This window comes from Asterias rubens, chromosome 5 (assembly GCF_902459465.1).
Source record: "Asterias rubens chromosome 5, eAstRub1.3, whole genome shotgun sequence".
NCBI lineage: Eukaryota > Metazoa > Echinodermata > Asteroidea > Forcipulatida > Asteriidae > Asterias > Asterias rubens.
Genome location: NC_047066.1, coordinates 11,610,892 through 11,635,977, shown reverse-complemented (window position 1 = coordinate 11,635,977; position 25,086 = coordinate 11,610,892). Strand labels below are relative to the sequence as shown.

Sequence of the window (25,086 nt, the reverse complement as noted above, 5' to 3'; positions counted from 1 at the left end):
AAACGACTGACGAAGAAAATGATGGAGGCATCTATGACCACTTGTTTGAACTATAGGAATACTGTTCGAAACGTCGAGACCCAACCGGCTCTTTTCAGAGCCGACACTCACCCTAAGAGATTTACACATGGTTGTACCTGCAAGTTTACTATTGATTTATAGTTTCTTCTTATTTCTCCACACCATGCAAAGCTTCTAACAATACTTATAGGAGCCTCAACCCACAATAACATCAGTATAGAAGGGCGAAACCCACTGTTTGAGAATCAAAATCAGGCAAATGGAGAACTAAACAATGAAATCCAATCGGATAGTGGACAAAAGTGAAATAAGAATCGTTGACTACAAATCCAGAAAGTTATTGGAGAAATATAACTGACTGTTGCATGTCAAACTGTTTCTACAGCATTTTAAAGGACTAAACCATTTCAAACGCAAGAAAAACTACTTTTGAAGTTGAGCGCTTATATTGTAATCGAAAGAGAAAGGATATAACTATATCGTTGACAGACTCTCAGAGTACTTGTATACAAGGACCCCGCAATTATAACGAGAGTTTTGCTCTCGGTTTTACTGCAGATGACGGTGTGAGGACTAAAATATCTGTCAATTACTCTTGTGGATGGTCTATTGAACAAGGAACTGGAAGTATCACGGCAAACAAAAAAAACATTTATAGTCATTTATTTCTTTCGATGCAATAGACCCTTCCCACGAAACTATGTAAATTGCACATAGCGCAAGCGCACTAAAATTTTGGTTGGCAAAAAATAATAAGGAAACATCGCGCTGTTTGTACACGGCTAATGGCTGCGTGACGCAGACGCGTTTGCGCGTCTGCTTAGTGCACAACCAATAGGAGACTTTCCAACGCTAGGTGGCAGCAGACATACCGGGTAAATTTCCATTGTTTACGTAGTTCTGAACATGCGCATAATTCTGAGAACAATGGATTTACCCGGTAAGTCTGCTGCCCTCTATCGTCCCAGAAAGTCTCCCATAGGGTATTCACGCATGCGTGAATGTAATTATCATAATTCTTGGGAAGGGTCCATTAGAACAAATATTTCGTTCGCAATAATCTTATCAGTTAATGAAAACAACCAGACGTAGTAAACGTGTTCATGTTTTAAATAATATTATTTAAATAATGTTAATATTTTTTAATGTATCGTATGGTGGAGAAACATTGGTATTCAAAACTGTGATCGTAGACAACATGCACCTGTTTTAAACCGCTTAACTGTTGCTGAAATATAAAAAGGTATCGCTAAACGGGAGTAGGCTATACATGCGACCGGAAATCAATTAAAGGATTCGGGTACTTTTTCAAAATGTCCACAGACTTACATTAAACTATGTCAGCATGAAACGAAAATTATGTCAGCATGTAAAATCCCATTAACCAGTAAAATCCCATTAACCAGTAAAATCCCATTAACCAGTCATGAAATAACATAGCATAACTGGTTTATACGTTTTTACATGCTTAAACTGAGACGAAAATTATTTGTTTTACTCATTTCTCAAAAACTACAGCACCTCAGTGAGTAAAATTTCAAGGGAAGCTTTCCACTATCATAATCTTCAAACTGTGTAAGTTTAATGTAAATCTGTGGACATTGTGTTTTGTGTTAGGAAAAAGTACATCCCTGTAAGCGCATTAGAATTTGTGAATGTAGTTTGTCAATATTAATCAAAGATGCAAAACTGTATGAACACTTTGAATGCAACATTGTGTAAATAAGTTTAAATATTACCGACTTGAACATTACTGAGTGGATTGAGGTAAAAATATATACATGCACGTTATTTTCGACTTAATGATTCGCAGTTTATTAGCTTCTAATTTTATGATGTAGTTTTCATTGTCACCATATCTCAAACATTCAGACGTTATAGCATAACCATTTGGAATCCTAGCATAAATGCCTTCGAAAAAAATGCATCTCCAAATTTACATTTGGAAAAGATAGGCAGATATTTACTTGTGTAACTTCAATGTACTTAATTCTGGTTCTATTTTTTAAATTTCGGAGAACCATGGCTGTCGTTTAAACATAATTTGTATTCTAAAGCCTGTAAATACGCCGAATAAACTAACGTTAAAATTCAAAACTATCTTGTTGTCACTGCCTGTTGTAACTTGCACCAACTCGGTTACGGCGACCTTACAAACATAGGGGCGCTGTTGCGGAATATTTGCTCCCACTGCCCCTAGTACCCCCCCCCCCCGGTTTGGTAAAGAAAGCCGTACCTGGCTTCAGGGTAGTTCGTAGAGCAACAGTTCATGTATAGATGGTCCGTCGTCCTGCCTCCCAGCCACACCTTGGAAGAACCATGGAAGAACTGCATCAAGTCTTTAGAGACCCAAGCACGCTGGCGTCCTCATCGGGCATCGTCTATTCCCACATACAATGTAGTATGCACTGTGCACCGAGTCAGCTTTCAAACACAATGGAGACGCAATAAGATGTGAGGGGGGGGTATCATGCCCAATGTTGAGCACCGACTTGTAAATACAGGACATTGACTTGTATTCCTTTCCTTGAAAGCCACTCATGGTACGAGACGACATAATTTTATTTAAAGGGAAGGTACACATTTGGTAGTTTCTCAAAACAAATATTAACTTAAAAACTGACTTGGTAACGAGCATTGGAGAGCGGTTGATTGTATAAAACATTGAGGGAAATAACTCCCTCTGAAGTAACGTAGTTTTTGAGAAAGAGGTAATTTCTCATTAAAATAATAAAAGACTTCTAGCTAAAAGTCTTTTATTCTTATCTGAAAGCACACAAATTCGTCCAACAAGGGTGTTTTTTCTTTTATCATTTTCTCGCAACTTCGATGACCGATTGAGCCCAAATTTTCACAGGCTGTTATTTTATGCTTATGATGGGATACACCAAGTGAGAAGACAATTACTAAACGTGTACCTTCCCTTTAAGGTGGAAATCCAGGTGGGTTGCCTGGTACACAGTCTAGGATAGACGAAAACACACACAAGGCAAGCGGTTTCAAAGAGATGCATTATAAAAATAAATGCTGATTATTTATTCATTAATTTACATACAAAAAGTATACAGAGTAGTAAAATCATTAATGAAGCCTGCAGAAAACCAAAAATCGAAAATAATCGCTTACGAAAAAAGATCGAGACAAAACAACAGAACTGTTGCAATAGCTCTAGTTCGGACACACTGGTGATGCATGAAATATCTGTATACTGTACAAGAAAATTAACTCATTCCATAACTAGACATTAGGCGTTTGTGAACAAACACAAAGCTGTTCCGTGTTCTTATGATTGGATTATGTGCTAAAATGACCAAGGAGTCTATAACTGAAAACAAGTTTGAACATGTTGAACAGTGTCTTGAGTTATGGTGCCACTTCCGGTTGACCCGGAAGTAGAGGTCGACATGGGGTAATGGTAACCTAATGCTAATCTTCAATACCAAAGGAGTCTCTAACTGAAAAAAGTTTGAACATCGATATTGTCCCACTTTGGGTTGACCCGGAAGTAGAGGTCAAGTTGAGGTCACGGTTTTTGCAATTTATCTCCAATCCCCAAGGAGTCTATAACTACCAACAGTCTAAAAATCGGCCGTGTACTTCTTGAGATATGGTCCAACTTCCGGTTGACCCGGAAGTAGAGGTCAACTTGAAGTCACGGTTTTTCAAAGTTTATTTTTAACGCCTTAGGGGTCTAAAACTTAAAAATGTTTGAAAATCGGTTGTACAGTACTTGAGATATGGTCCCACTTCTGGTTGACCCGGAAGTAGAGGTCAACTTGAGGTCACGGTTTTTCCAAATTAATCTCCAATCCCAAGGAGTCTTTAACTACAAACAGGGTAACAATCGGCCCTGTACTTCTTGAGATATTGTGCTACAAAGATTTTCCAATTAAATATGCAAATGAGGGTCACGTGGTTAACTAATTAAGAATTAAAAAAAAACATTTTAAGAAAAGCTTATGTTCTATGCTTCAATTTAGTATAATAAACGCACTCTTTCGTATTATGGTTTGGGAGATAAGGCTTAAACAAAAAACGTTTACAAACTAATGCTTTGGTTTTCTTCCATTAAATATTTTTACTGGTCAATAGAGGGCGGTATGTAAGATGAGTGGTCTAACTATCAACATCTCCTTTTTACTAGTCAAATGTTCAGTTTAAAAACAGGTTAAAAATCGGCCCGGTACTTCTTGAGATATGGTGTTACAAAGATTCCCCATTAAATATGCAAATGAGGGTCACGTGGTTAATTAATGAAGAATTTAAAAACAAAATTACATGAGGAATTAAGCTTAGGTCCTAGTCTTTAATTTGATATATGATATAACTCTTTTCAAGTTATGGTTTAGGAGAACAGGCTGAAACAAAAAGCGTTTACAAAATTGCTATTGTTGTCTTCCATTAAATATTTTTTACTGTCACTAGAGGGCGGTATGTAATATGAGTGGTCTGTATACTTGAGGAGATGTTATTACTAGTCAAATGTTCAGTTGAAATGTTTATCTCAAAAAGTTCAAATAAAAAGTTTAATAAATGTAAATAAAACTAATATTTGACTCAGGATTGTTTGATTTGTTGGTTTCTTGAGTTTAATGCAGTAATTTAAGAGTCCAATGTCATGTCACAAAAAAACTACATTAAGGATAAAATCCTTGTATTTGGTGAGTGGTTTGATGTTTGATTTAGCACGAGTGGATTTCGCTTTACTCTTAACGGCCACCAAACTCTGCGCTTACGATCACCATTTTCTGCTTACTGTGCAAGCACGTAATACAAAGTGTGAGCTTGGAAGCACACAAACAAAATAAATCCCTGCTTAGTAGTCTATTTCGCTTGACGTAAGCGCAGAAAACACTGCTTCTGCTTAGCACTGAATATTTGCTTCCAGAGCAGAGCATATTGGGCCCATTCGCACAGGATTTTTCAGTATGCAAGTTCCCATCATGATAGGCCTAGGTGACTAGTGAAATTTACTACTCGACTAGTCGCACCTCAAACCCAACTACGACACTTGTCGAGATAAATTACGGATTCTCAAGATTTGTGCCGCAATGTGCCGCAAGCGCAACATTAATTATGTTGCGAATAGTAGTAAGCAACACAACTGTTTCACCAAACAGGTAGTCGGGACTAGTTTTGAAGTCAACGTGTAGGCATGATTATAATGGAGTAGAGAAAAACAGTAGTCGCGACTCAAATAATAGAGCGGTTTCGCAAGTGTACAGATAAACATACAGATACCGATACGTCGACACTTTCATTTCATTCATTCAAACTGATATTTATTTCCATACTTCATGAAAACAGAGTACAAACAATGTTTTTAAGGAATAACCAATAAACAAAGCTATTTAATGAGGGTGAGAAAAATAAATACATAGAGTATGGAGGCATCATCTGGAAGCCGAGGCTTATGTAGGGATGCCTGGTGACAGACAATAAACGGGGACAAGAACGAACGGACTGACAAAACGAACAAAGACAGACATGAAGAAGACAACAATGATGAGAACACTTTGTGTGTTCAAGTGACGCGTATCCGCGACTATCGTATTTTGCATGTACGTTCATACAGGATACGGGAGCTTATACACGTCGTAGATAAATGGATACTGTTTTGCAGATTTTTAGTTGTATTTTTGTCCTCGATCAAAAATATTTCCCACGGAATAGCTTTCACATCGTGCTTGATATAGATAGAATTTGTTAAGTCATTTGCAAGCAAAAAGATGAGAAAATGTAGTGTACAAAACACGGGGTCTCTAATCGGTCATGTATGTCCGAAAAACACTCATGATGAATGCGAGCGCACTCAAGTGAAACATACCTATAGTTTGCGAAACAAAATTCAACACATGGCTGATGTGAACGGTAACGGTTATCATATCGGTATCTGTATCTGTATCCGCCCGCTTGCGAAACCTCTCTAATAATTTGTAGTCGCGACTTTAACAATTAAGCACACTAGTCGCCCCGGCCTACTTTTGCACAACTAATTATAAAGCACGGTTGTCCTGTGAATGCAAATCAAATTTTTAAGTCACTGTTTTTGTAGTGACAGTTTCACAGGAATTGAGCACAGTTAGTCAACTGTAGTAAATTGTTTGTTGCGAATTATAACGCTCAAGAACACATTCCCTGCTAAGCTGTTGATTACGCTTAGCGTAAGCACAATTCCTGATTACGTAAGCGCTGCGTTTCTTCCTTTAAAAGGTCATTGGCACAGGACCAGACCAAACTACATATAGCTTTCAAAACACAAAACGCAGCTAAACACAGCAAATACCATTCCTCATTTTGTACAAGTCGTGAGTCCAGGTATTCTGCTCAATTTCTGCATTTTTATAAAGCAAAATGTTTTGCCTATGTATGATAAGCAGCTCTATACAAATGACCCACTCAACCACAAGAGAAACGTCAGCATAATAAAATTGCTGCTTTTGTATTCCTGCCAAAGAGTTTTTGTATGTCATGGTATAATTTCTGAAAAGAAAGCTAAATACTTGAATTAGTTTAGGCAAATGGTCCCCGGCGCAAACAAGGTGACTTCACCCGTAAATGATTCCAAATCCCAGGCGTTCTATTTTCGTCGTCCACGCTCGTCGCCTGAAACGAACCCGGTCAACTCGGTCCCAAACCAACTCGGTCCCAGTCTGCTGCCACCAAGCGTCCAAAAAGTCCCCTATTGTTTGATTGTCTTGTGTCTTTCTGCAAATCAAGCTAGATGTAATCTCTCCGTCAAGTTTCTGGATCTGTCTCTACCCATTGTATTTGTGGGTCGAGATCAGTTTCAGTTTTCAAACATTTTGTATATCCTTAACGCCTCCGTCATTTGCTTCTTCGGTCGTTTCTAATTGGTCTTGTTACCAGGTGGGCAATCGTGTTCCGTCAGATTGAAGGAGTGACATCGAGGGTGTGATCGGCAAGACTCGCCGCACGACGCAACACCATTGCCCATTAGCTCCTTCATGGCGTGGTGTAGCAGGCACTGAGGAGTGAGGCGGCCAATAATGTCGGTCTGCGTGGTGGATACCAATGTGTTCTTCACATGTCGCTCACAGACTGCATACTCGTCTTTACGACTGCATAGAGTATCGTCCCATTGGCCATTGAGAGCAAGCCACATTTGTACACAGTCTGAGTCGCCTCCATTGTTTGGTTCTCCGTCCGCCCAATTCTCATATCCATTGGTATCACCCTTCAACGGACATTGCTGCCACTTTCCCTCCTCCTCGATGTCATTACAACCAATCCAGAGACTGGTGTCTGGTGTTTGATCGAACTCATTCATGAATAGTTCCCATATGTAATCCTGTTCGGATTGAGAGGTTGGGATGGCTAGGTTTGCTCGTGACTCGGCACAAGTGCGATTTGCTTGAAACCAATCCATCATGTCAGTTATAATGAAGTAACAAGACTCACCGTGTCGGTGCCAATCAGGAGGGCAGATTTCAGCCAAGAGGTAGTCACAGTACACCAAAAGAACAAGATTTAACACGTGAAGTACACGCATCTTGAATATTCCTCAAGCCTATGATGGACTAAATGGTGGAAGCCTCAACCAAAGCGCAAAGCAAGACTCGCAACTTAAAATGCTTCTCATCTCGCATTGGTCTTACAGTGTGTGAAATACCTGATAAATCATCGAACACAGTTCGGGATTTAAAATAAATCCAAAACAGTTACTGTTTGCAGACGGCGAGTGTTTAAACGGCCATCTGACTTGGTTATTTTCAGTGGTTTTGTAGCTTGAAGTTGTTGGTCGAACCAAGTGTAAATCGATATTGAAATTTGCGGAGAGGCGTTCAATTGAAACAGAATACTAACCTCAACCTCAAGTGAGCTGTTTCCAGGTGAAAATCTAAACACAAACAACACAGAAGCAGTCGTACGCAATGCAATTATTGATCCAATCGCTATCCTTGAGTCTGGCAGCTCCTCCGTAGAGAGAAATCAACATCTATACAATTCTCGAAAACTGCAATTCGCTGACTTCTTCTCTGATGCTCGAAACCTTCAAAATTATCCGAAGAACAATTGAATTGTGTCGAGGAGAGTGGGCGGGAAAAGAGGAGCAGAGAGAAGAAGAAGAAGTCTGAGAACAATAGACGAACAATAGACCTTTAATCACTGCCTCCTTCCATATTCATCAAGGTCATGATGAAAACACATTACAATGAATACTGCAGTAGCCTCTTTATTGAAAAGGGTGCCAGACTACTAAGTTCCTATTGACACATTGGTCTAGTTTGTCTATGGCCCTTTTCGAAACCACGGCTTCGGCTTTGGCTTCGGCTTTAGGTTCATTTCTGTTGTCTGAAGCCCTTATGAGCACGTATACGAATTTGGAATCGGCTTCAGACTCCTTTTGTTGTCTGAAGCCCCGGGCACGTTTAACACGCCAGGCACGCGCCAATGTCAAAACACTCTGTCACAACCAACCCATCGGGGTTGTTGTTGCAACCGAGGAAGAAACCAACACTGCAGAAATAAATTTGCACTCCAGCCATTAGAGATTATATTTACAAAATATTACAATTTATTTACAACGCAACTCTTCTGCAATCTGAATTATTTCCAGTGGCCACACCTCAAAAATCAATAAATTCAACTTCCAAAATTCACTCATTCCAAACCTTAAATTGAGTCAACCCGACTCTTAAACTTGTGAGTTACAGTTACTGGCTTCAAGTAACCTTAACTCGCCAGTAGTTGATTCAAGTTTCTACGCCTTGCATCACCTCGATCTCAAATTCCAACTTCTCAATAATTTCAACAATATATCTCCGGTACTTTGAAATTCTCAATAATTCAACAATATCTCCAATACTTTGCAACTTCTCAATAATTCAACAATATATCTCCGGTACTTTGAAATTCTCAATAATTCAACAATATCTCCAATACTTTGCAACTTCTCAATAATTCAACAATATATCTCCGGTACTTTGAAATTCTCAATAATTCAACAATATCTCCAATACTTTGCAACTTCTCAATAATTTCAACAATATTTAACAAACTGTCTACTCGAAGGCTCACACCACTCCTTAGGCTCGTTAATTCTCCTGAGTCTACAATATCATAGTTCCTCAATGGTCGTGAGAAGTGCACTGTTCATTGGATGGTCATCTGTGCATTCTGTGTTTCCAGCTCTAGAAAACCCTGCCATTGGTTAAGTTCCAACTCCACTCTAGTGATGAAAATGTTGGCGTGACGGTCCCATGTGATTTATCATGTCATCAGGGGCGTCCAATCAGTCACTCCCGGACTTTAAAAGTCGGGTGGATAAGGGCCATGATTTGTCGAGCTCAGTCCTCCTCTGTGCCTCACCAGAACTTAACATCTGTGCTGTAGCAACGCGAGCAGAACTCTCAATGCATAGCCCCAACTTCCTACACATCACCCCACTCACTTCAGAACTGGTACTCTGCACATCACTTCACTTTCTCCCATTCATATACACCACCACCACTATCTACACTCAAGCATACCAGTGAAATTCTCAAGACATTCCTGAGAGCCAACGCCCCAAGGAAAACAAAGGACCGCCCCTAACAAAAAGCCTTTGTGCTTGCATTGCAAATTCTACTGCTGCACAGTAGCACTTGCCCACCTGTCCAAACTATTTACAACATTTCAACACGGTAGCTGTAGCAGCTGCACAGTAGCTAGTAGCGCTTGCCCCAGCAGTTGCACAGTAGCAGGTCGCGTTAGCACTATTTACAACAGCAAATCATGGCCCTATATTTTAGAGTACCACACAATATACAAAACAACTATTATCAACTGCTTCCATTAGACAACCTGTGACACACTCGCGGGGCCAAGATGAAGGTTGAGCAATAAGTTTGGATGACTGACTAGACTTGACCAGAAACTGTGACGTAGCTTTCGAATTGACCATATCGACCATGCTCCAGTGCATGGTTCGATAAAGTCAATCTCCCTGTGCTCCAAGGTTTCTGGTTAGTCTAGTCGGTCTAGTCTTCAGTCTGTCGCCACCAAACTTGCCTCTTTGTTGGAATAGAACTCAGACAAACTTGCCGCATCAATTGTCCATTGTTGCTGTGAATTTTCTAGACGCAAGTATTTAAATGCTTTTTTTTTTTTTGGGGGGGGGGTCTTGAAATCGTCGAGATGGATCATGTTGGATTTATTAAACCCCCAAAAACTCTTATCAGACCACTGTTTGAGATTGTCAAGTTCGTTTTGCATGACAGCTATTCTATCTTACTTCCCGAATGGTAAAAAAGAGTTGCATCATCTACATATTTATACTGAAAAACTTCTGCACTGTTTGGCTGGCAGTCATTAGAAAACTACTTTACTTCAGAGGTCAATTTACACGGTCTAGTAATTCTCGGTTATTGTATGTGCGATGCAGTTCACCTCTTGAAGGTATTTATGCAGAGTGGGAGTGGAGGTAATTTCAGTGTTACAGAATTGTATAGCTGATATTAATTTCACTCGACGGAGGAGCTTTCGAACTCAAGGATAGATTGCATCAAGCATTGGGTTGTTTCTTTGGTTTTACAGCAGCCTCTATCCAGTTGTGCTGTGTCGTTTTGCGTTGAACTTTGCGCTTAATTAATTGTTTTTGTCTCGTCGTTTGTATTTTATTGTTGCCCTGGAAACATCTACTGTGCAGTCACGATCAAAGCTGTTTTTTTGTTTGGAACGCCTCTCCGCGAAATCAGTCACGGTTTACTCTCGGCTCGATAACAACCAGCTATAAACCAATGTATATAGCTAAGTCATTTATACGCGTTTTAACATTCGCCTTTTTTAAAACACTGAGTTCTCATTTATGGAAACAGTTTGGAATCATTTCAATTACTGGGTTTTGTTCGGTGAATTACGAGGTATTTCACACATTTTAAGACCAATACGAGATTAACATTTAGGCTGAATTGTGTGTCTTGCTTTGCGCTTTGGTTGAAGCTGTCCACCCTCAATTAGTCCATCATCTTCAGGCGACAGTTACAACTTGAAACAGTTCTATTATTTAACTCATTTCGCCATTACAATAACTGCACACAGTCTGATAAATTTCCAAGATGCGCGTGTTTCAAGTGTTAAGTTTTGTTCTTTGGGTCTACTCTGACCAACTCTTAGCTGAAATCTGCCCTCCTGATTGGCACCGATATGGCGAGTCATGTTACTTCATTATAACTGACATGATGGATTGGTATGAAGCAAATCGAACTTGTGCCGAGTCACGAGCAAACCTAGCCATCCCAACCTCTCAATCCGAACAGGATTACATATGGGAACTATTCATGAACGAGTTCGATCAAACACCAGGCACCAGTCTCTGGATTGATTGTAATGACATCGAGGAGGAGGGAAAGTGGCAGCACCATGGATATGGGAATTGGGCGAATGGAGAACCAAACAACGGAGGCGACTCAGATTGTGTCAAAATGTGGGATACACGTAATGGCCAATGGGACGATACTCAATGCAGTCGTAAAGACATTTACGACTGCAAGCTGATGGAACAAGATTGCCCACCTGGTAACGTGTCTGATCGGAAGAGAAACGACAACTATATTTTTTTCAGATAGCCTCTCATTGGACTTGTTCCTAATGAAATATGAGATTTTTACGTGGAGAAGTTTGAACAGCAGAGGGCGGTGTGGTGACCAAACGTTCCATCTATCGCTATAACATAGGATGGTACATTTAACTAAAAGGATCTAGAAATATCAAGGTAAAACATCCAGAATCAGTTATATATAGGGCAAAAATTGCATCCTTATTAATCTTATTAACCGAGTTAAAACAATGTTCATAACAATGCTAACCGTAGTCAAAACCATGACTATGCCCGAAGCGAAGCATGCGCGACCTACATGTAGGAATACAGTGTGTTTAGACGGTTCCATTATTTTCCAGGGCGGGCATAATCGATTAACTACGCCCCGGGCATAGCATAGTCAGTTATGACGTCATCTTGAAAGAAAACGCGGGCAACGCTATTTCCATGACGTCCGTTTTAACCAATCAGATTAGAGGATTCTATACATGAGGTAAATAATTGTTAATAAGGGAAAAAAAGATGACAACGTTAGTTAATGAGCGAACGGGCCAATTGATTTAACGACATAATTAACTCATTCCTTTACAAGGAACTCAAATGCCTTGATATCCTTGAAGGGACCGTTTCATTTTTTTAGGAGGGGGGGGGGGTGAGGCCCGACAGTAATTTGTTGTTGTGGTTCTTTGTTTCTACATCATTTTTTAATTGGATGGTGTGAAAGTAAATTAGTCTTGTTCACTCATTGGGGTATAGTCGGAACATGGTCAAATAATTAGAGTTTAGATAACAAGAGAAATATACCGGTTACTGGGTTGCTCAAAGACTCAATTATTAATCTTGACAATAACTGAGATTGTAACGAAGTCAATTGGATGTAATGCCTATTGGGATTTACGCAAGATTTATAAATTTCATATAGTCCATATTGGATGGTGTGGGTAGTAAATATAGGACCCTTATGCTCGCCGGGATTGGGTCGGCCACGACCCTCAAGATCTAATAGAAGATATAATAGCTAATTAGGGAAGTAAATCAGTGTCTGGGTATGAGTAGGGAGAACATAGTGATAAACCATGCACAGCATTATCGTTTGGCGGTAACAACCGACATCAGCAGTTCTGTTTTTAAGTTTCCATAATACATGTACAGTTTTCTTGAAAATGAATTAACTTTTTAAGGAAGCACTTTTAGAAGAAGAACAAGTTCCAGTGTGAACTTTACAATCAGGAATATTTTAGTTTATAACTAAACAATACTGTTTTTTTTTCTTCTAAAGATCAAATAACAAGCAGGGGGACCATTTAATAGGTACACACAATATGGTATTTCAGTTGGTAACAACAACCAGTTAGTAAAATTGTTAAAGAAGGTCAATGACAAGATATCGACTAGTAAAAAGCTACACAAAGGAATTAACCACTCGTTGGTTTTATAATTAAATCTCGTTGCCAGGGTTACAAATAATAATTGAGTAATGGTTTATTTACTATATCTTTATACGTAAACTCAGCTCTACCGACACAAACGTACTTGGAGCCAAAGAGAGCAGCCATTTCTGAAATGGTCTGTCTCATCAAAAGGACTCGGTCGCACGAATAACAGTCTTTATTTCGAGTGTTTTTTCGAAACATTCTTATTGAATAAATCCTTTAATTTTATGGGCGGCCAAAAGGGCCAAAAGCTAAATAAAATAAAAACTTACTATATTTTTTAAAACTAACATAAAAAACGAAAATTACAGAACAATTACAGTTAATTAAAGATAAACAATAATACCAATAATACCAATAATAAACAAACGAAATTTATGTGTTGATCGTAAATACAGAGCACCAAAAGTTTAAAATGAATAAAATAAAAATAAAATAAAAAACAGCATTATATTGTTAATTTAGATTAAAGGGAAAAGATGAGCAATTAGTCAAAACTTGAAATAAAATGAAAAACTATTAATCCACTAGAAAAAAATATTACACTAAATATAAAAAAAAGTTATAATAAAAACATGTTTGTCCCTTTAAAAATAAATACACGAAATGTTTTTAAATTAACAGTAAAAGAAAACTATCAAAAAAAATAATCCATTAGAAAAAAATGACACTAAATTACAAAAAATCATTAATCATAAAAGAAATGTTTGTCCCTTAAAAATAATTACACGAAATGTTTTTAAATTAACAAGAAAAAAACCTATCCAAAAAAATAATCAATAAGAAAAAAAATTCACTAAATAAAAAAAAAAGTTAATTATAAAAATTGTTTGCCCTGAAAAATAATTACACGAAATGTTTTTAAATAAAAAATACAAAATTAATTATCCTTAAAAAAAACTACTCTTTATATATTTTTTTAATTCTTACCTAAAAACCACCAACGTAAAAAAAACGAAACAAACATTGAGGGCGTCAAACTAAAGACAAATTGTGTAAAGGACAAATTTTTTGTAAAGGACAAATTTTGTAAAGGACAAATTTCAGAATCAACGAACAAAAATTTTTATGAACTGACCATTAATGAACATAGAGGGCGCACATTGTGGCAAGTCGCGAATTTCTTTTCCCAATGACTTTGTCCAAGATTTTCCCATTGGCTGCAAGACAGCATCATTCATCGTACTCGCCGGGCCAGTGTTCCCCTATTATTAAAGCTTTTATCATGTTATTAGAATAGCTCTATGGGTTGAAACATGTGATTTCATGGAGCCATAATTAAAATAAAATAAAAACTTTTATTTTACATGGGTAGGTGTACATATTCATGTACAGTCCATGTATGGTGGTGCAATAAAAACCAAAGATCGTACGATCATTGATAAAAACCTGTGCTTTCAAGGCTGATCATGTGTGTGAGAAAAGCTCTTGTAAATTCGGGAATTCCCCAGGAATGTTTTTTTTCTTAAAGTACACACAGCCCAGCCTGCACTGGAGCCCCCAATTTCATGGCTCTGTTTACTGTGCGTATCGACGCTTGTGGAAGCAGGGATTGGACCCCATAGATATAGAATAGAATAACTAGATCGGCCGCGCGTACATACGCGGGTTCTGGCATGGGGGCCGCCATTGCCTATCTCCCGTGTACATTTTCTGTGCGTTGCCGTCAGCACGTGACTTTTTGCCGTCAGCACGTGACATTTAGCGCGTCAAGGCCTATCTCCCGTGTTAATTTTTGCGCGTCGCCTTTCGAACGTGAAATTTTTACCGCGTCCATAGCGAACAAAAACTTTTTCTACACAGGCAATGGCGTGTATGTACGCGCGGCCGATCTAGTTATTTTAATTCTATATCTATGATGGACCCTTCCCATGAAATATGCTAATTACATTCACGCATGCGTACAGACCCTGTTGGTTGGCAAACGCCATAGAGTTGTGCACTATAAGCAGATGCGCAATCGCGTCTCCGTCACGCACCCATTAACCGTGTACAAAACAGCGCGATGTTCCCCTCATTTTGCCAATCAAAACGTTAGTGCGCACGCGCTACGTGCAGTTTACATATTTCATGGGAAGGGTCTCTTCTGCGCTTATGTCATTCAAGCATGTTAACAAGATAGTGGGGAATTTCGGCACGTGCGCATTCGTACTCTACGCGTTAGCAGCTGCTCACCGTAAGCAAAGAATCAACGCTTTGGAAAATACGAAATTATTTGCTTTTGTCAAGCATTTTCACAGGTTAGCGGGGCTTTTGGTTTGTGCCCATGTGCACTTCACGTTGAGCATTTAGGGTCTATGAAGGTGCAATTAAGTAAAACTCGTGCTGAAAGGATTGAAAGAAATTGTGTCACTGATCTCTTGTGTTTTGTAGTCTTGTAATCATGAGCGACAGAAGTGGTTATAACCATGAGTTAACCAAGGGGAATTTCATCGCGACACTTTCATAGTACGTAGCTTTAGTCGCACTATAAACCAAGTGGGTTGAAAAGCAGAAGGCGCGACTCGACTAAGCAATCAAAATCCGCAATTTCCCATGAGTTGTTCAAAAAGATATGGTTACGACTACGTTCCTATGGTGTTGTGATAATACTTACGAAGGACTTGTACAAGTCTACACTCATGCTTTTAATATTATGCTTAAGTAAGCCCATTGTATGTCACACAACCAGGACCCAATTTCATGGCTCTGCTTTCTGTAAGCACAGAATCGGCGCTTGCGGAAGCAGGGAATTCTGTGCTTACGGCAAGCCTATTTCACAGGTTAGCGGCGAATTTTTGCTTCTACGCATGCGTACTCCACGATACTAGGCATTCTATGCTTACAAGGCTAGCGCAGAAATTCGGAGCTTGCAAGTAAGCGGGGAATCGAGATCGTAAGTGCAGAATTCGGCGGTAAGCAGAGCCATGAAAGTGGGCCCAGATCTACAGTTGCTCATGTGTTTCAACTTAACAAAAAGTCTCCAACCTTATAACAATGGTTGTTCCAAGCTACGCAGCTACTCAGATACGCTTAGGTTTCAAGATACGCTTACTTTCCTTCAAGTTACGCTATAATATAAAAACGGTGTACATAGCCCGAGTCAAGCTACGCTTACATTCCATATGCAGCTATGTTTACTTTCCAAGACAGCTACGCTTACGTTCCAAGATATGCTTACGTTCCAAAAGATATGGTTACGTTCCAAGCACGCAGCTACGCTTTACATTCCAAGACACATTTAGGTTCCAAGTTACGCTACAATATCAACAGGTACGCTTTCAATCCGAGTCGATAGGCTCACGATTCAAGGTTTGCAGCATCACTTACGTTTCAAAAAACGATCTAAAAAAGGTCTATGGACACTTTTGAATCCCTCAAGATTCCCTTCCCCCAAGATTAAAAAATCTTTTACTGTGAATACTAACAGGGCCCACCTTCATTTGTTAGCAAAATACTGCTAACAAAATTTCTTCACTATCAACAAATTTAGTCGGGCACCAGTCATAAGTCCACAATTTCTCTTCATTTGGTTTTCAGAGCAAATTGTATCACTGACTTTATTTTATTTTCATGTTATCCCTGATCGTAAGCCACCAGTCGCAGTAGGCCAGCTTTCAGCTGCTTATGGCAATGCTCAATATGGTCTTATACACGTACACCAATAGTTTTTAACTTTTTAGTTTTAAGTCGTCTTGCAAATGCATGGCCAGCATCTGAGACCAGATGTATGATGAAAAATTCGCTTTTTGCAGCGAATGGGAAAATCTTGGCCTATAAAAAAACCCACTAAAATAAAAGAGAAAAATTCGCGACTCGCCATCATCCGCGCCCTCTATGTTCATTTATGGTCAGTTCGTCAAAACTTTTGTTCGTTGATTCCGAAATATTTTGTCCTTTACAAAATTTGTCCTTTACAAAATTTGTCCTTTACAAAATTTGTCCTTTACACAATTTGTCTTTAGTTTGACGCCCTCAATGTTTGTTTCGGTTTTTTTAACGTAGCTTGTGCAATTTTAGTTTACCTTGGTGGATTTTAGGTAAGAATTAAAAAAATATATGAGGTGTAATTTTTTTTAAGGATAATTTTTAAATTTTTTATTTAAAAACATTTCGTATAATTATTTTTCAGGGCAAACAATTTTTATAATTAACTTTATTTTTTATTTAGTGAATTTTTTTTCTTAAGGATGATTTTTTTGGATAGTTTTTTTTTTCTTGTTAATTTAAAAACATTTCGTGTAATTAATTTTAAGGGACAAACATTTCTTTTATTATTAGTGATTTTTTTTAATTTAGTGTCTTTTTTTTTCTAATGCATTTTTTTTTGATAGTTTTCTTTTACTGTTAATTTAAAAACATTTTGTGTATTTATTTTTAAAGGGACAAACATGTTTTTATTATAACCTTTTTTTATATTTAGTGTAATATTTTTTTCGAGTGGATTAATATTTTTTCATATTATTTCAAGTTTTGACTAATTGTTCATCTTTTCCCTTTATAATCTAAATTAACAATATGCTGTTTTTTATTTTATTATTATTTTGTTCATTTTAAACTTTTTGTGCTCTGTATTTACGATTTACACATAAATTTCGTTTGTTTATTATTGGTATTATTGTTTATCTTTAATTAATTGTAATTGTTCTTTAATTTTCGTTTTTTATGTTAGTTTTAAAAAATATAGTTAGTTTTTATTTTATTTAGCTTTTGGCCCTTTTGGCCGCCCATATAATTTAAAACCATGAATATTATTCAACCAATATTCGTACTGTGTGTTTGTTTTGGCTGTATGCTTGCTGAAATCTGCCCTCCTGATTGGCAACGATATGGCGAGTCATGTTACTTCATTATAACTGACATGATGGATTGGTATGAAGCAAATCGAACTTGTGCCGAGTCACGAGCAAACCTAGCCATCCCAACCTCTCAATCCGAACAGGATTACATATGGGAACTATTCATGAACGAGTTCGATCAAACACCAAGCACCAGTCTCTGGATTGATTGTAATGACATCGAGGAGGAGGGAAAGTGGCAGCACCAAGGATATGGGAATTGGGCGAATGGAGAACCAAACAACGGAGGCGACTCAGATTGTGTCAAAATGTGGGATACACGTAATGGCCAATGGGACGATACTCAATGCAGTCGTAAAGACATTTACGCAGTCTGTATGCAACATGTGAAGAACACACCGGTATCCACCTAGACTTGTGGACAAGTCGTTAAATCGGCCCCACGCGCTGAGATAGTGCTCCCCCGACAACACTGCTCTCGCGCGAACTCACTGCTCTCGCGCGAACTGATGGCTCCCCGATTTTGACTCCTCATTAACGACTTGTACAAGTTGTCAGCGGTTTGTGCACAGCCTATGGGCACTTCAGCCGAAATCGTACGGACGCATCTGATTGGTCGATGTCGTTAAATCAATGAATATTCAACATGTATATGCTATCAAACAGCACACCCTGTATTGGATGGGTTCGGGAAGTCACATGTATGAATGAACGATCAACAAACCTGTCAGCGTGTATTTATTATGCCTACACAATAGACGTCGTGTGTGTATGGTTGTACTTTTGAGTACGGATTTTCATCGGGAACTTTGACGTGCATATTAAATAAATAACTTCGTCTTAACTTGGTCTGACTTGGTTGATAAACTTGAAGAACAAGATATAGAAGCAGCTGTCAAGTAGCCAGTTTTCTCAAGGCATGCAACATGCAAGAGATCTGCTCACGTCGACGACAGGTCGCAAGGAAGAAGAAGAAGAAGCCGCCATTTATATGCATCATGCCAACACACACACACTGCACACAGCGTGTATTGATTGATGAAAGGCAATGACACTTTTGTAAACAAATGATTTGCACCGGCCGAATATTCGATGTAATCAGTAGCCTTGCTCAAGGCAGTGGTGATGGTTGGTGCATACTGTGTTGGCATCATGAAATCAACACAGGTGAGCTTGCTGTTAAGTTTCTTAATTAAACTACTAATAAATTTGCGTTGACAAATAATATTGCAAAAATCTACCTCCATGGAGTTACCGGTAACTTGGTTTGGGGCTTCTTACTTAAAAGAACAAGTTTTGTTTTGAAGTAAAACTGAACAAAACATGTGTTATTATTCATATAACTCACTGGTTCCACCATGGAGGTAGTTTCTACCTCCATGGTTCCACAAAAAGCACTGTCGTCAGTGGCGGTTGCACCGACACACACAGGTTATTAAAATTGAGCCCCTACTTCTAAAGTTCTAGTTCTACACAAGGTTACTTGTTTTGCATTGTTGTTGGAACTTTTGTATCTAGAGAGTAGAGTCTCAAGCAATGCAAAAAGTACCAAATTCACTGTTTTTGTTGTTGTTGGTTTTTATAATTAAACATAATTGTTGTTTTTTTTAGAAACAATAATAAAACATAATAACAAAATGTTTAAAAAATTTAAACACTAAAACTTAAATAAGATTTGAAATTACATGAGAGTCTTTATTTGTGATGGTGTTGCCTCGAACCTCACTTTAGCCCGTAAGTATTAGGTAGGTTTTATTAGCTGCATGTTATGCCAGCAAACACGTGAACGTGAAGGTCAAAACATTGTGTTGTTAGGTGACGTCACCACTTTGGGCTTATTTCATGCTCACGTAAGACGTCTGCACAGAGAGGTACCTGACGTGAAAAATGGTATCTTCATGTGTGATTTTAACAACACAATTTTCTGACATTTACGTTAACTTATTTGCTTGCAATAAGTATTAGCCTATCATACTACGGATAGTATTACACAATCAACATAAGTTCAGGTCAACATTGTGTGTTTCTTTCTTTTCTCCACAGGGTCACATGGCAGCCTGACAGTGCAAGGGAAACACTCCTCGTTTAAGAAGGAAGTTCGTTCCACCCCTACCCCTAAGCTGCTGTAAAAACTGTGAAAGTTTGATCTCCTGCCTTACTGCGAGTCATGGGAAAAGTTAGCCGAGATGGATCTGCATTGGAGTGAAGATGTGTACGCAAAAACTGATACAACTCTAGACACTCATTAAATTACTCTGGTGCCTGATTTATAAAGAAATGTTCATACAAACAAAATAATCTTAATTGCAATCCTCTGTTTAATTGGTAACCAATGAAGCGATCTTAGAAGGAGCATGGCATCACGACGGCGATTTAACCTAAATATAACACGAGCAGCCCAGTTCTGCAAACTGTGAAGTCTCTTTTAAAATATGCATGTGGGTTTTCTGTAAGCAGCCCATTACAACAATCTAACCGAGAAAGAACATGGCTGCGAATCACATGATGTTATGAATCGTCAGATACATACTTCCTAATCTGTGACACATGAAATCGAACAGACTTGCAAAGCTGGAGCCGTTTTCACGAAACGTTAATCTTAGGGTTTGCATGTTACGTTGCAAGGCTGGGACTCAACTCAAGTCGTAAGATTAACACAAGTTGGAAAGAGTTTGGTGTAAACGAAAGCAGGTCTATTTGATCAGTCATAGACAATTCAATCAAAATATGCACCAAAGTTCTTGACTGATGTGGATGGTGCATTCTGAATGGTTCCAAATGTAAGAATGACATTTATACTGTGCAATTACCAACAATTATTTTGCTCATTTTAGTTAAAATTTATTCTTTCCAATCCAAATACTTAAATATCCAAAGCACAGACTGAGAGGGTTTGATAATGTATAAAGGCTAGGCGGTTGTGCAACATAGGTAGAAGACCCATTTAAAATGTTCATTCAAGTTAGTTTTCCCATATCCACCACCGTTTACATTTCTGTACGGTCTTCTAGCGGTGTCCACCCGAAGGTCCGTTAGTCCGAAGGTTCGATTGTCCGAACGCACAAATTTCCCATAACAGGGGGTTCATTAGTCCCAAAATGAAGTAGGTTTCATTAAACCGTACATTTGATACGATAGTCCGAAGGTTCATTGATCTGAAGGTTCACTGGTCCAAATAAGGTCCGATAGTCTGAATCGACGATCAAACCTTATTGTCAATTCGGACTATCGGACCTTATGGTCAATTCGGACTATCGGACCTTATTGTCAATTTGGACTATCGAACATTCAGACTATTGAACCTTCGGCCATCGAGCTGTAACCCTTCTAGCACTCGCCTAGTTTGTAAATTGTTTAAAGTGTTTTGTAATGAACAGGTTTTGCAAAAGTCAACTACTCACTATGTTTATATAGCAACCTGGAGGTGCAAGGGAAACACTCCACATTTTCTTTATTTACAGTTTCTACCATCAATATCCATTAGTCTGAAGGTATTTTCATTGTTTATTGCTCAATTTAATTTATTTATTTCAACCACTGGTTTGCATTTGTTGATCGATTTATCAATAAATTTGTTTCTTGGTTTTTGTTTGAGGCAAACTACAATTTGAGTCACTGTTCCTTTTTTGCATTTCACGGTGTCTTTACCCTATTTGAGCCTTATATTAATTGTTATGATTGCTTGGAAGTGAGAAGTATTTTTCGTGGTTACAGTTGCTTAAAACAAAACAAAAGTACAGCTGCTATATGAAACCTTGTCTTGCAATATCTTGGGCAAGTAGAGTGTATGTCGATGATTAGCTATAATACCTTTAAAATACATCGACATCTGAAAAGAGTTACTGAAATTTTCCGGAATCCCTGCGATCCGCACACGACTGCCCTATGAAACTTGTCCACAAGACTCACATATCAAACTTCCACATGTCGACCATGGTTTTCAAAATCACTTTTTAGATGAAAACTTAAAATAAAAAAACATTTGTCAGTAAACAAATAATGAATTTTGGGACTGGTAGTATTAATACAAACTATATTTTTATGTTGCAACTTGTCCAGTGTACACAGTCCGAGCAGAACACATCGGGTTAAAGGATTGCATTGGACCATTACCATTGACCGTGGGCATTATTTATTTGCATGAGGCAGCTCACGGATATTAAACAGATAAATAGTAATGCATTTGAAGATGACTTTGTAAAGTTAGGCCCTAATCAACTAATAAAGCAGTTAAATCAAAATAAAAAAGATTCACAGATGCCCTCCGGTTCAAGCTTTACAGTATTAGAAACTATTACTACCCTCTTATAAAAATGGACTCGTCTGCACGATTGTCTCCGCGGCAACGGTGAAGGTATACCGCGGTCGTACTTGAATACATGAATACGTACCGCTGACAACTTGTACAAGTCGTTAATGAGGAGTCAAAATCGGGGAGCCATCAGTTCGCGCGAGAGCAGTGAGTTCGCGCGAGAGCAGTGTTGTCGGGGGAGCACTATCTCAGCGCGTGGGGCCGATTTAACGACTTGTCCACAAGTCTAGTATCCACCACGCAGACCGACATTAACGGCCGCCTCACTCCTCAGTGCCTGCTACACCACGCCATGAAGGAGCTAATGGGCAATGGTGTTGCGTCGTGCAGCGAGTCTTGCCGATCACACCCTCGATGTCACTCCTTCAAGCTGATGGAACAAGATTGCCCACCTGGTAACAAGACCACTTAGAAACGACTGACGAAGAAAATGTTGGAGCCATCTGTGACCACTTGTTTGAACTATAGGAGCCTCCTGAAGACGAGCAGAGTGTTATGTTCGAAACGTCGAGACCCAACCGGCTCTTTGCAGAACCAACACTCACCCTAAGAGACGTTTACACGTGACTGTACCCGCAAGTTCACTATTTATTTATAGTTTCTTCTTATTTCTCCACACCATGCAAAGCTTCAAACAATACTTATAGGAACCTCAACCCACAATAACATCAGTATAGAAGGGGTGATACCCACTGTTTGAGAATCACAATCAGGCAAATGGAGAACCAACAATGAAATCCAATCGGATAGTGGACAAAAGTGAAATAATAATCGTTGATTACAAATCCAGAAAGTTATTGGAGAAATATAATTGACTGTTGCATGTCAAACTGTTTCTACAGCATTTTAAAGGACTAAACAATTTCACGCGCAAGTAAAAATTACTTTTGAAGTTCAGCGCTTATATTGTAATCAAAAGATGACTTTATTGTTGACAGACTCTCAGAGTTGCAAGGACATCATCATCATTATCATCATTCTCTGAATCCATCATGGGAGACCTAGCCGCCCAACCATTGCGTTCTGATGATGCAGATTGCCACAGCTTCCATGCCGCCCGGGACCGCCCAGGTGCTATGCGGCTGGCCTCTTGGTCCCTACCAGGCTGGGCTGGGGCGGGATCCTCCCCGTGGGTTGACACTCAGCTTGAGGGGGCCATTATTAGTAGGGGAGTTGTATTCTCAAGGATCATAAGGAGAGTTTCTTGTTTCTTGAGAAGAAGGTTTTACTGCAGAACACGGTGTGATATCCGTTAATCACTCCTGTGGATGGTCTATTGAACAAGGGACTGGAAGTATCAAGGCAAAAACAAGTTACAGTCATTTCTTTCTTTCGATGCAATAGACCGTGATGAATATGACGTCACTGCTCAAATATTTGCCCTACAAGATGGCGTCTGCTAGCGTGTGTGTGTATGCGTGCGTGCTTGTGCCGTAGAACCCCAAAGATATAGAATATAAAATATTATATGCTATGTAGAAATCAATTGCTGCGTGCTGCGTGTTTCTTTGATGTATGCGTGTAGACGCGCAAGGGTTGGCAAAAATGAGGAAACATCGCACTGTTTGTACACGGCTAATGGCTACGTGCCACAGACGCATTTGCGCGTCTGCTAAGTGCACAACTTAGGCGTTTGCACGCATTCGTGATTTTATTCGCAATAATCTTGTCAGTTTTTTTTAATACAAAATGCATAACTGTGCTAGACGTAGAAAACGCGTTAATCTTGTAAATAATATTATTTCAATATTGTTAACACTTTTTAAATGTGTCGTATGCTGGGGAAACATTGATATTAAAAACTGTGATCGGAGACAACCTGCACCCTTTTAAAACTGCTTAACTGTTGCTAAAATATAAACACGGTATCGCTAAACGGAAGTATAGGTAGGCGCATTAGAATTTTGCGAGTGAAAATATGTCCGTTTGTTATTAATCAAAGATGCAGAATTATATGTACACTTTTAATGCAACACTGTGTTACTTACTTGATAATTACTGTGGATTGATGTAAAAACTCGACTCAATGATTCGCTGTTTATTAGCTTCTAATTTCATGTTGCAGTTTTAATTGTCATATCTCAAACCTTCAACGGCTATACTATAACCATTTGGAATCCTATTTGGAAAAGATGGGGAGATATTTACACTTGTGTTATTTCAATGTACTTTTTCCTGGTTCTTTCTTAAATTTCAAAGAACCATGGCTGTCGTTTTAGTTCCGTATATTATATTCGTATTTCGTATTCTCAAGCCTGTAAATAGACTGTGCAAGTCTCGCGCGCACCGGAGCGAGAAAACACGACAACTGAAGAACTTTATTTTTTGAATGAATCAAATCTTTGCTTTAATTTATTCTTAATGCTGAATCTGAACAACAAAAATACCCTAAAGAGCTCGTTTAAAACACACAATTATCGGTTAAAGTCTATGTATAGACAAAAGTAAAAACTCTGGGACAAGGATGTTTGTTTGATCTTAAATTTTTTGAAATCCCTTTTGTAAATGTACGCCCGAATGTGAAACTACTCACAGCTGGTTTATACGTGGACGCACGATGGTCGCAAGGGCGTTAGATAAACGCGTGACGCAGTTTAAAGAGGGAGCCGACGCCTAAACGACCCATGAAAAAGCTTTTCACCCCGCGCGACCAAAACAAGCGTCTGCGTCAGTTTCGTGATCGGAGATGGGAACAAAATTCTTAATTTTTACCAAGTAACCTGACCTGAGGTCAAGTTTAAATATCGGTTTTTCTTCGTTATTATGTTGACTTTATTTTTACTTTTATATACATGTATGATGTTAATTAGTATTACATTTTTAACAACATGTCATAAACTACATTAAACTAAAGTAATGGACGAAACTAAATCTCCCCAACGAAACTCCATAAGGTTGGGACCATTGATCTCCATTATACTGACTGGATAGGACATTGTGCTATGCTGCATGCATAAACACGCGGCCGAACAACGGCGGCGCAATTACTTCAAACGGGTA

At 38.7% G+C, this 25,086-nt stretch overlaps 3 protein-coding genes and 1 long non-coding RNA gene across 4 annotated transcripts; 3 read left to right on the top strand and 1 right to left on the bottom strand.

Annotated features, from left to right (window-relative positions):
• Positions 1 to 6,871: 6,871 nt before the first annotated feature.
• Positions 6,872 to 7,534, bottom strand: LOC117290162 (perlucin-like protein). Its single transcript, XM_033771418.1, has one exon. The coding sequence runs from the start codon at positions 7,532 to 7,534 to the stop codon at positions 6,872 to 6,874; it is 663 nt and encodes a 220-aa protein (XP_033627309.1).
• A 3,670-nt stretch (positions 7,535 to 11,204) lies between these two features.
• On the top strand, positions 11,205 to 11,591 carry LOC117290161 (lectin BRA-3-like). Its single transcript, XM_033771417.1, has one exon. It carries the CDS (start codon positions 11,205 to 11,207, stop codon positions 11,589 to 11,591), a length of 387 nt encoding a protein of 128 aa, XP_033627308.1.
• Positions 11,592 to 17,839: 6,248 nt separating this feature from the next.
• Positions 17,840 to 18,187, top strand: LOC117290160 (mannose-binding protein-like). The gene has a single exon (XM_033771415.1). The coding sequence runs from the start codon at positions 17,840 to 17,842 to the stop codon at positions 18,185 to 18,187; it is 348 nt and encodes a 115-aa protein (XP_033627306.1).
• A 351-nt stretch (positions 18,188 to 18,538) lies between these two features.
• Positions 18,539 to 20,322, top strand: LOC117289917. The gene is made up of 2 exons (XR_004518998.1): positions 18,539 to 18,941; positions 19,818 to 20,322. It is a non-coding gene; the product is annotated as an uncharacterized LOC117289917 (long non-coding RNA).
• The last annotated feature ends 4,764 nt before the right edge of the window (positions 20,323 to 25,086 follow it).